This window comes from Brachionichthys hirsutus, chromosome 5, assembly GCF_040956055.1.
Source record: "Brachionichthys hirsutus isolate HB-005 chromosome 5, CSIRO-AGI_Bhir_v1, whole genome shotgun sequence".
Classification (NCBI taxonomy): Eukaryota; Metazoa; Chordata; class Actinopteri; order Lophiiformes; family Brachionichthyidae; genus Brachionichthys; species Brachionichthys hirsutus.
This window is the reverse complement of record NC_090901.1, coordinates 13,693,131-13,704,336: the sequence shown is the minus strand read 5'-3', so window position 1 is coordinate 13,704,336 and position 11,206 is coordinate 13,693,131. Positions and strand designations below refer to the sequence as shown.

Here is an 11,206-nt window from a genome sequence, read left to right as displayed (position 1 = left end):
TTTCCCTGATCCGCTGTCACTCCTCGACAATTATCAGTAAAACGTTGTATTCAGCAACTGGTGAAACGGATTCACACAATTTCTCCTAATGAGCATGAACATGTATATCATCATCATCATCATCATCATCGTCGTCGTCGTCTCTATAGTGTCAGTCAAACCCCAGCTCACCATGCCGGAGGCGCTTCAGCTGCATGCATGTCCTGAATGCCCCAAAGAGCAGAGGTTACAACCTGGAGACAGAAATCTCCCTCCAGGGAGAACATGCCCTCTAGTGGTCGAACTGAGCGTCACTATTTGAAACAACACTTTGCAGTTCAAGTTCAAAATTATTGATCGGTTTACTGTTTATCAGCTGGTTGCAACAATCAACCCAATCAGGAACACTTCAAATAGATGCATGCAACAGATTTTAAGGTTTATTTATGATATCCGAGGCTCCAATTTAGGCTCCCACCGGGGCCCACCGGGGCCCACCGGGGCCCACTTCCCCTTCACTGCAGCTCCAAGCACGCCCACAGAAATAACACCTGATCGGCTGGACAGAAGTGGGCGTTCCGAAGCCTCCAGGAACGGGGCGGGGCGGTGCGGGGCGCCTTCCCGGAGTTATTCACCAGCGGCCGCAGCCAGAAGCAGCGATTCACCGATTGACGTCACCGCGCCGGGACCGTCACCATGAGCAGGTGAGGGCGCGCGGTAATTAGGTTTAAGGTCGTAAAAAGCTCCACCTTGGTTTCAGGCACTTATTGTTTCTGCTGTTCATGATCTCTGCGGTTATGGTGAAGCATGTTGGCTGTGCGTGTGTGCGCGCAGACTTGAAACTATTTTCTTTTATGTTTTTTTGCTGAAAACATTTCGTTTTCTTTTCACGTCACGCGGGAACTCCCGATTTTTACCTCCACACGGAGCCACGTTTTACATGTTAAGCCAGATGTTCAGGTTGCATGACGACACGCAGGTAGGTAGGTGTGTGTGTGTGTGTGTGTGTGTGTGTGTGTGGGGTGGGGGGGGGTGTCTCTGTCTCTTCCTTATTTACCTGCTTTTTCTCCTTGCTGCGTCCCAAATCCTATCTAGAGTGTTCCACATCATGGAGGGCAAAGCAGGGTTTGGTCTGGTGAATAATAAACAAACGTAAAAACAATTCACCTTGTCGGGCACAAAATATCCAACAGAACGAAGATGATGGTTAAAATAACTTGGGAAGTTTTTTTTTCTTTTTTTTTAAAATGAATTTTACTTGCAGAATATGATTGCAGTCCAGAATCACATCAGGAGGTAAACGGGCGTCGACGCTCTCATTTCCTTCATCAGTTCAATTCTCTGTTAAACTGAAGAAGAAACTGCGAATAAGTCACAGTCTTTCTTTACTCGCTGATCGTCTGGCTTTTGGCCTGACGAGCGGCCTGAACATGTTGCAATGCTGCCCGTTGATGTTCTACAGCGTGAAGTCCTGCAGGAATGAAGTGCAGGCGCCCCATGCAAGGTCCAAAGTCTGAAGTCCGGCTTTCAACATGCAACATTTTTACTACATGCAGGAATAACTTCATGGAAAAATCATCTGTGAGCTTGAATATTTGAAGCGGAAGCACACGGCGACCCAGAAAGGCTCCTCTCGGAGTGTTTAGTGTCAACAGCAGTTTGTTTGCTTTTAAACAATGGCGCTGACGACCTTGTGAATAATTAGCATCGGTGCTACTTTGCAGTCTGAATAAGTCGTTTATGACTCAGTGTTCCAACATTAAACTATCTCCCCTGCTAACATTCGGCCTCGTCCGTTTCTGAGCTCTATGATCTGGATCCTTAATCGGGACCAGATGTAAGTGGTTATATAACAAAAGTAAAAGATGGCTGGCAGGAAAACTGTTTTTGGGCTCTTGCAAAAACATCTTTGCACACTTCTTATAGTTACGGACAGTAAAATCTGAGGGTTTAAAAACGTTTCTTTCCAGAGGTTGTTGACGAAATGTCCTGCCTGAGTGTGAAGAAACATCTTGACTAATTAAAACCTAATAAAAACACACATTTAGTAACCAGAAATAAAAAGACATTTCAGAAAGGCATCCACGATGATCGATAAATGACGCCCTGCGATATTAAACTCTAAACTGAAAGCCTCTCTTTTGACATTCTCTCCGCCCTCATTCTACTTTGTGGTCCGAGACATTCTTTGTTTTGGAATACACCATAATGAGATCCAGATACAGGATGTGGGAGAGCTGACCCTGCCTTGCGATTGGTCGGGTCCTCTCCAGTCTGCAGTAAAGATTAGACCAGACAGATAACATTTAAAAGAGGCTTTAACCATAAATGTAAAGCATAATTTGCTGTATTAACATGTTCATGTAATTATATTTTAAATCTTTGGGTACTTGTATGCGAGATGCTGACGAGGCAGAACCTTTATGTCTCTGATTCTAAACTACATCAAAATGGCGAGTTTCACTTTACAACCTTTGACCTTTTTAGAAGTGGCCATTCTTCCGCAGGACCCGCCTTTACGTGGACGGTTGTAAATCACCACCGCGCCGTTTCTGACACTCGCCGACGTGGGAGAAGTAATATCTGGAGGAAGGCGGGACTTGGACGGGGGCTGAGAGGGGTTGCAGAAACATAGCAGACCTTGTGAAATGCAGAAAGGAGGCCATTTAGGAGCTGAAGGGAGGAGGGCGTGCCTTAAAGTTATGTAAGAATGAGAAAGACGCCCCCGAGAGTCCTGACATTTCGAGACTGAGCCAGAGGAGACAGTCAAGACAAAGAGAAAGCGACTCATGATGAAAGTGTGACAGCGTTCGGATGCAAAGGAGCCCTGGTCGGCAGCTGGGCCAGCCGGTCCCGGCGAGGCCCACAGCTTCCGGTTGAGCTGCTACGGCCACTGAAAACTAGAGGGTGAAGCATTTCACACACGTTTAGCAGATTCTTGTCTAACAGCGCAGGTACGCTTTGACTTCATCATCTTTGGACAAAGTACGGGGAGCGGCTCGGAGGAGAGGGGAGGCATTTCCTTCAGCGGTTCAGGTTACAGGTGCAATGGAACTTGTGCGTCGGGTTAGAAGTGGGACAAACATGGACTTAACCCTTTAAAGCCCGCACCATGAAGACTTTGGAAACGTTTTGGAAAATAAGGTCTTAATGGAACCTTCTGGCATATTTGTCCCACCCCCCTCAAAAAACACACATACATTTTTATACAAGTGCTCTAATTTATTGCAAAATACGGAATGTTTCCATGGAAAATGCCGATGCGTGTGTTGGCTTGTATCCATCAGATCGTTTTTTTGGGAGGGGATCAAACTTTTGAAATGCCATGTCTAATATGATACGTTTGGCAATACAGGGTCAAAGAACTGACCGTTTGAGGACCGTTATGTTCAGATATCTGTCAGTGGTGCACAAACGCCCTCCCGGACGCCTCCACGGTGGATCGTCATGACTTATTGTGGCCTGAGTCATCGCATTATGAACGTTCGCCCTCTGCAGATGTCTGATCACCAAGGCGGAGGTGCAGATGTTCATTGAGCGGTGCATGGTCGCCGTGGGAACCCAGGCGCATCATGCCCGCAGCCTGGCTGAGGTGCTGGTGGAGGGAGACAACAGAGGCCACTACAGCCACGGACTCAACAGGATGGGTCAGTGGCGTCGTTGGCCGGTTGTGGTCGTCCAGGAAAAGAGAAACTAACATGATTTAAATACGGCCCCCCGTGCTCTCCAACAGACATGTACGTAAAGGACATCGAGTCGGGAATCTGTGCCAAATACGGCGAGCCAGCGGTGGATAAAGAGAGCGTGGCCACGGCTCTGGTCAACGGAAACAACCTGCTGGGTCCCGTGGTGGGAAATTTCTGCATGAATCTGGCCATTAAGAAGGCCAAAGAAGTCGGCATCGGCTGGGTGGTGGCACACGGTGAGTCCGGGAAACTCGCCGGTCAAAAACATCTGAATGCAGCTGCAACACCTGGACTCCTCTCTGCTGTCAGGTTCCAACCACTACGGGATCGCCGGCCACTATTCACTGACGGCTGTGAAGGAAAACATGATTGTGAGTGTGACCCGGTCGACTCCTCCGCCGAGGAGGTGACGTCGTCGCCGGCGTTTGTTTGCTTGTCTGTGCGTCCGTCTGTTGTAGCAGGATAACTCAAAAGATTCTGGAAGGATCTTGATGACATTTTCAGGAAATGTTGATATGTAGGGTGGGGGGGGGGGGGGGGGCTCGATCTGACCACCAAATTTCAGAATTCGGAGTGAGTAAAAAGTATTTAATTTTAACCCCGATCAACTCCGATTCACTTTTTGGTGTATAAAGATACTAAGAACAATTTAGAACTCTTTGCTGATGATCCAGATGGGGAGGGGAACGAGCTGCTTGGTGGAGGTCTGCGCTCACTGCGTGCTTTTCTTGTTTCGATCTACTTCCACTGAGTAGTTCCCATTTCCCAAGCTGTCCCTGGAGGCCTCACTCCCACGGTTTGACCACCGGTTAGGTAAACGTGGCGAACCAGACAGATTGTTTAGGTTCAACTAGATGACTGGTTGGTTTACCCAGTTGTGTCCTCAGTAATCAGGGTAGACAATATGAATTGAACGAGTGCATTAATTGTTAATTTGGTTATGGAGATTCTACTCCTGTCCTTTCTTCTTGTCCCCTGAGGGGTCGCCAGAGCAAACCAACGTTCTCCACTTCCCCCTGTCCTTTGCATCGTCCTCCCCAACACCAGCCACTCTCATGTCCTCCCTCACTACGTCCATGTATCTTCTCCTGGGTCGTCCTCTAGCCCTGTTCCCTGGCAGCTCCATCCTCAGCATCCTTCTACCGATATAGTCCCTGTCTCTCCTCTGGACATGTCCAAACCATCAAAGTCTGGTCTCTCTGACCTCGTCTCCAAAACGTCTAACCTTCACTGTCCCTCTTATTGTCTCATTTCTAATCCTATCCAACCTGGTCACTCCCAAGGAGAACCTCAGCATCTTCATCTCCTCCACTTCTAGCTCCGCCTCCTGTCTTTTCCTCAGAGCCACTGTCTCTAAGCCGTCCATCATGGCTGTCCTCACCGCTGTCTTGTAGACCTTTCCTTTCATCCTCCTTGACTCTCTCCTATCACAGAGCACACCTGATACTTTCCTCCACCCGTTCCAGCCTGCCTGCACACGATTCTTCACCTCCTTTCCACATTCTCTCCGTCACTCTGCTCTGTTGAGCCGAGGTACCTGAAGTCCTCTGCCTTCTTTATGTCTATTCCTTGTAACCTCACTGTCCCCCCTGGGACCTTCTCATGTACACACATGTACTCTGTTTTATTCCTGCTCACCTTCATTCCTCTTTTCTAGAGCAGACCTCCACTTCTCTAGATTCTCCTCTCACTGCAGATCAGTGTCATCTGCTAACATCATATGGAACTGTTTAATAATAATAATATGACCTCCTGCAGGGGATGTCCTTTACCAACACGTCCCCACTGGTGGTCCCCACGCGTGCAAAAGAGGTTAGTTTGCAGAATAAACTCCACCTCATGCCACAAAGTTCTCATTCTAATGCTGTGTACCTTCTGTGCTGCAGGGCACTCTGGGAACCAACCCCATCAGTGTCGCGGCTCCAGCCAATAATGCAGACAGCTTTGTTCTGGACATGGCCACATCAGCAGTCGCGCTGGGAAAGGTAAGAGTCATGTGTTTCTTACACGCAGATCTGTAGCACAAAATGTTGACCCTGAGCCAGACGGAACCGGAGCTGAGATAAAAATACGACCATGAGCAGTTCCTGGGTGCACGAGAGAATTAAATCATTTTAACTCGAGGATTGCACAACATTTAGAAACTCTCAATTTAAACCAGCTTCAAATCACGATTTAACTCGCATGCTTGTGCCAAAATAAAGAAAGCTCATGGCTCGAAGTGGTAATGCAGGTAAAGTCAGGTTGATACCGCCACCAACACGGAACCGGGTGGCGGTATCACCAGGGAAAGAGAAGGTCAAACAAAATTCCCAATAGCAAATTATCACGTAAAGGTGGAAGTTTTTATTTTCATGCCTATTTAAACCATTTTTATTTTGGTTTTGAAACCCAATCTTTGTTTGATGTGGACAGGTGGAGCTCCATGACCGGCGTGGCGATCCCATCCCTGAGGGCTGGGGTTGCGACGCAGAAGGGAAACTGACCCCCGACCCCAAGAAAGTTCTGAACGGAGGAGGACTGGTCCCCATCGGTGGCAATGAGGCCACAGGTCATTGAGCAGTTCATTTCTTTCACATTCGTCTTTGCCTTCACGTAACTGGAGCAGCGGTGACCGAGGGTTTCTACTCTGCTGTGTGAAGCACATAAAAGCAAAACACATTCAGTTGATCAGTTCCTTTCGGTATTATTTATATAGAACCAGGTCGTAACAAAAATGTATGTCATGGTACTTTCCAGTGAAAGACCTGCAGGGGTGTCCAGCATGAGCAAGCACTTTGGTGACAGATGTAAGGAAAAACGTATCTTTTAACAGCGAGAAACCCTGATCAGAACCCAAGACTCATAGTGGATGGCCACCTGTCTTGACCAGTTTGAAAAGGCAGGTTCATAGCCTGTCAGTAAGGAAAGATGAATTCAGCAATGGGATATTACTGGTAATTGAGGGAAATACTTTGAGTATTTTAGAAGAGGGGGGGAACTATGCAAATAACTATTAAAGGTCACATATTGTACTCTTTTGCCACAACACAAAATATTGTCAAATCTAATTGTCAAAATAGCGACCAGATGCTGCAGGACAGCGTCCCTCTTTTCTCTTTCAAACAGCTCTGTGAGAAAAGCCTCTGAAAACGAAACTGAAACTAAGTTCATTGCGTGCATGCGGGGCAGCTGCGTGCACGCGACGAATGTGCGTGCATGTGCATGTACATCTTGTGCACGTTTGCCCTCTGTGATATCACAGGGGGCAAGATTTCTGCCAGATGCGTTTCAGATTGCAGAACTACACAAACTATGCAGGATTGACATGAACACATGACAGATTGACTGGCAGCAGAGTGAATGTGTGTGTGAATGGGTGAATGTGAGGCCTAATGTAAATGTAAGTGCAGTCCATTTACCATTTACTGGGGGGAGGGGTGGAGCTTTCAGTTATTAATCTCCTTTACTGTGGAATCAGCTCCCTGATTAGGTTAGGGTTGCCGTCTCTGGCGCTGTAGAAGTAAAAATGAATTGAGCTAAAACAGCTGAATAAGACACCATGAATGTATTTGTGCTTTGTCCTCAGGAGGATACAAAGGCTACGGTCTGGGAATGATGGTGGAAGTGTTCTGTGGGATTTTGGCCGGTGCCAAATACAGCAATAATATTCGCACTTGGAAAGTAACGGACCGTGTCGCTGACCTGGTAAATACTTCCATGATGCAGTACAAAGTTCTTGCGAGGCTACATGCAGCATGATCTGCATATCAGGATTTCGCTGCATGAAGTAAAATGAGAAATATTGCAGGTTTTTCCAAAGATTTTCTGATCTGAAAATTGCTTTGTTTTATTCTCACTTAAAAGTACGACTAAAGGAGGATTTTTATTCTAAAAGGAGAAATTTGAGAAGTAGGATTTTGTCATATTTCAGAAAACAGAAAAAAAAACCCGCAAAGCTTTTTTTTATTTATGGATTGAGCTCAGATTAAGACAGATTATGTTCCTGTCATTACACTTCCCTCTGAATTTAAGCAGCAGGATCCTTTTAGGGAAAGTTGCCGTTCATCTTTCAAAGTGATGACTCGATAATTAATACACGGGGGGGGGGGGGGGATCTGAACATGCTCAAACACAATGGGTGAATTCATTTTGAGGGCCAGGTTTAATGTGTCACCGCAGCCTCTGACTGGTGGCGTTCTGTTATCTGGAAGATGAGCATCGTGCCGGACGTCAGGCGGCGGCCGTGTGACTGTCACGGGTTCTGTTTCAGGGTCAATGCTTCGTGGCGATCAACCCCGAACATTTTGCTCCTGGCTTTAAGGACAGGATGTCGAGCCTGTTGGACATCCAAAGAGGACTGGAGCCCGTGAGTAGATCCTATTGTCCTCGTGTCATCACAGTCCGGCCCCTCCCTCCAGTCTTAGCTCAAGTTCCCTGCTGTTTTCTCTCGTGTCAGGCCGACTCTGACAAACCTGTTTTGGTGGCTGGAGATCCAGAGAGATGCAACGAGAAGAGCTGTGAGCAGTTGGGTGGGATCCCCTACCACATCAACGTCGTCAGCTACATGGTGAGGAGGGCCGCCTTTCTCAGCGTGATTTGTGATCACGATGCAGCGACGATTCTGTCTGACCAATCAATGGGCAAGAAACAAGAAGTGACTCCACTTCAACATGACCTCAACTCATGCATTTTCACATTTTAGATTTTCTGTATATTAAATATATGCAATATATATATTTTTATTAAAATAAGACGTGGCTCTGCTTCCTGAATTGCACATTTAAACCGTCTCCATGATCTGTTTTGAAAATGCCTTGAAGACTGAGCAAATGTGACTCAGTGTTTACATGTTCCTCTTACAGAACGAATGTGCCAAGAGAATTGGAGTCACCCAGCTGTTGCCATGCAACAGCATCCTCTCTGATTAGTTGATCCAGACGCACCCAGATCATTGCCCCTGGAAATCTGACGTGTTGGTTCTTCATCAATGTCACATTGAGCAATAAAGACTCCGTACCGAAGCCATTAATCCCTTCCAATGCACCAGATAAAATCTCCATTTGCATACCCACAGTTATATTAATATGTAACTACGCAGAATGTAATATGTAACTTTCTTTGGATCCATGGATAAAGAGCTCAAAATAATAAATGCAAAACGACATACACACCAAATGAAACATTTGCAGATTTTCTCCCATGGCAGGTCGACTCTAACCTACCCGACTTCGGTAGACTCCGCCTTCGTCCACGTGTCTTTGGTTTGCCTCGGTTTCACTCGTGTGTCCGAACGTTAAACTCCATTTTTTTGTTAGACTATCGAGAACTGAGCTTCCACTGTATTTTGATCCTTATAAATGTTTGAAGTAAAACATTGGGCCAAGCCATTGTGTTTTAAATGATCATTTCTATAGTCTGCCTTCAACAGCTCTTCAGGACGCTGTATCACGGTATAATACGCACAATTACTGTTGTAAGTGAAGGCATCACGATGCACCAAAGACATTTAATTTTATTAAACATTTTAAACTGCCGTGAGAATGTTAAGGTATTGTTACTATTCAGAACAACATTCCTTTGTGTCTTATGAAATAAAATATCTGAAGCAAAACTTGTTTTTCTGATTTTATTTGCGCTCTTGAATGTGTATCATCTTAAAATTCACACTTGCATGACTGCAAATATTATTATTATATATATTATTTGGTGACACAAAGAGTTGTCAAGTATTTAAACTATAATTCAGAATATCTTATACGAGGAACTTCACTGAGACAAAACTTAGGTCTTATGGAGTGTTTTTGAGTAAAATCTACTGAACGAAAGAAGATTAATCTAACAGTTTGCAGTGACTATATTTTACCAGTAGATGGAGACACACTCCCAGCAACAACTCCTGACAGTTATTCAATGTGCTCTGAGATGTTGTCGTAGTCGTTTTTCTGTTTCAATGGAAGGGAAAAGCAAAACGTTGTCCAGGAAAAATTGATGAAACATAAAAAGTAAAGTTTGCAAATGAGCAAAGTTGTGCTTTGAAGCCGTCAGTTTTTACCTCAGTAAAATGAGGCAGCTAATTTAAGCTTAACAATAACAATAGAGGCGGCCTGGTGGCGCAGTGGTAAGCGCTGTTGCCTCGCAGGTTCAAATCCGACTTGTGGCCTTTCTGTGAGGAGTTTGCATGTTCTCCCCGTGCCTGATTGCGTTCTCTCCGGGTTCTCCGGCTTCCTCCCACCACCAGAAACATGCAGCTTAGGCTGATTGGTGACTCTAAAGGTGTGAGTGTGTGTGTGGATGATTGTCTGTCTCTGTGTTGCCCTGCGATGACCTGGCGGCTTGTCCAGGGTGTACCCCGCCTATCCCATTGAGTGCGGAGATAGGCTTCAGCTTGGCCCGCGACCCGATAACGGAATAAGCGGTTGGGAAATGAATGAAATGAATCACCATTGCCGGTTTTCTCCAGGATCTGAATTAAGAACTTCACAAGATGAATTCCAACAGAATCAGTTTAATCTCCAATCTGATTTCAGATGAATCTGGCTCCTTGATATTATTCTCTTTTTTTATATCTTAATAGTGGATTTTCTAACAATCCTATACATTTAAACATCTTTCATCTCCAGATCCAGATCAGACTCGGACGTGTGCTAGATCTTATGATGATGTTGTGCCATTTTGTAGATCAGTTGATCTTTGGCTGAGGTAATAATAATTGAGATATTTGATCAAAAATCATTATCTAGTACATGCTTTGAGAACATTTCCTCTTATAACTTAATAATTATTACAATGGCAGCTTTGAAACAAACTGCATTCAGTTCTGTGTTTGTGTCCCATCTCTAATATGTTGGTGTGTCTCTATTATGCATTTGTGTGCATGATGCATTGAATGCCAGTTAGTTTTCAATTGATTATTTTCCTTGCAATCAGTTTGCAGCTAAAGCAGTACAGAAGAAAGGCCTGAAGCAGAAGCATGTTGGGAGAGCGGGTAGTGACAGATGCCCAAAGCAGGAACTTAATCTCCAATGCCAAAAGTCCTGGCACTGGACTCGATGTCCCGTTAACACTCGGCCGGCCGGCGACAAAGGAAGAGAAATCAAATCAATGGGCTTTCAAGGCCCCCCGGGGGAGGGGAACGGAGGTAAATGTTGGGTTTTGGCCCGATGTGCTGGTGGGTGTGAAGGGGATGCATGGAGATTGGATTTTGTCTGAGGGGGGCGGAAGCTGCGAGTGAGGTAGAGGGTTCTGCCGAGTCCGCGGAATAAGAGTCAGATTGAAATATTCGTTATGGGGGGGGGACTTGGAGGTGTGTGTGCATGGATGGATGCATAGATGGACTTTGAATGTCTAATCTGTCCTGGCCTTGGCCCGGCGCCCCCGTTTGGATTAAACGCTGCCCCCAGCAGCAGGGCTGCTGGCTCAGATTAGGCAGATTCAAACAGGTGTTGGATCTGAGGCGGGATCCGTCCGACACTCACTGAACAAGCAAATCACGAGGTGAGCTGCTGTTCCTGACGGGGCGGGGGGGCACGGCAAAAGTGGGGGGGGGGGGTCGCGATGCA

General features: G+C 46.0%; 1 protein-coding gene across 2 annotated transcripts; it reads left to right on the top strand.

Moving 5' to 3' along the window:
- The first annotated feature begins 619 nt into the window (after positions 1 to 619).
- Positions 620 to 9,248, top strand: LOC137893967 (uncharacterized oxidoreductase YjmC-like). 2 transcript variants are annotated; one of them, XM_068739423.1, is made up of 11 exons: positions 620 to 683; positions 3,478 to 3,626; positions 3,713 to 3,901; positions 3,975 to 4,036; positions 5,424 to 5,477; positions 5,552 to 5,650; positions 6,081 to 6,216; positions 7,234 to 7,352; positions 7,918 to 8,013; positions 8,104 to 8,214; positions 8,510 to 9,248. In XM_068739423.1, exons 1-11 carry the CDS (start codon positions 676 to 678, stop codon positions 8,573 to 8,575), a joined length of 1,089 nt encoding a protein of 362 aa, XP_068595524.1. In that variant the 5' UTR covers positions 620 to 675; the 3' UTR covers positions 8,576 to 9,248. The 2 variants fall into 2 exon arrangements, with proteins under 2 accessions (XP_068595524.1, XP_068595522.1); XM_068739421.1 differs by lacking the exon at positions 620 to 683 and adding an exon at positions 790 to 958.
- Positions 9,249 to 11,206: the final 1,958 nt, after the last annotated feature.

What these genes read in the sequence shown, in the direction of transcription:
- LOC137893967 (XM_068739421.1), top strand. An exon ending in TCCCCACGCGTGCAAAAGAG is followed by an intron (nt 5,478 to 5,551) that starts GTTAGTTTGCAG and finishes TCTGTGCTGCAG; the next exon opens with GGCACTCTGGGAACCAACCC. An exon ending in CAGCAGTCGCGCTGGGAAAG is followed by an intron (nt 5,651 to 6,080) that starts GTAAGAGTCATG and finishes TGATGTGGACAG; the next exon opens with GTGGAGCTCCATGACCGGCG.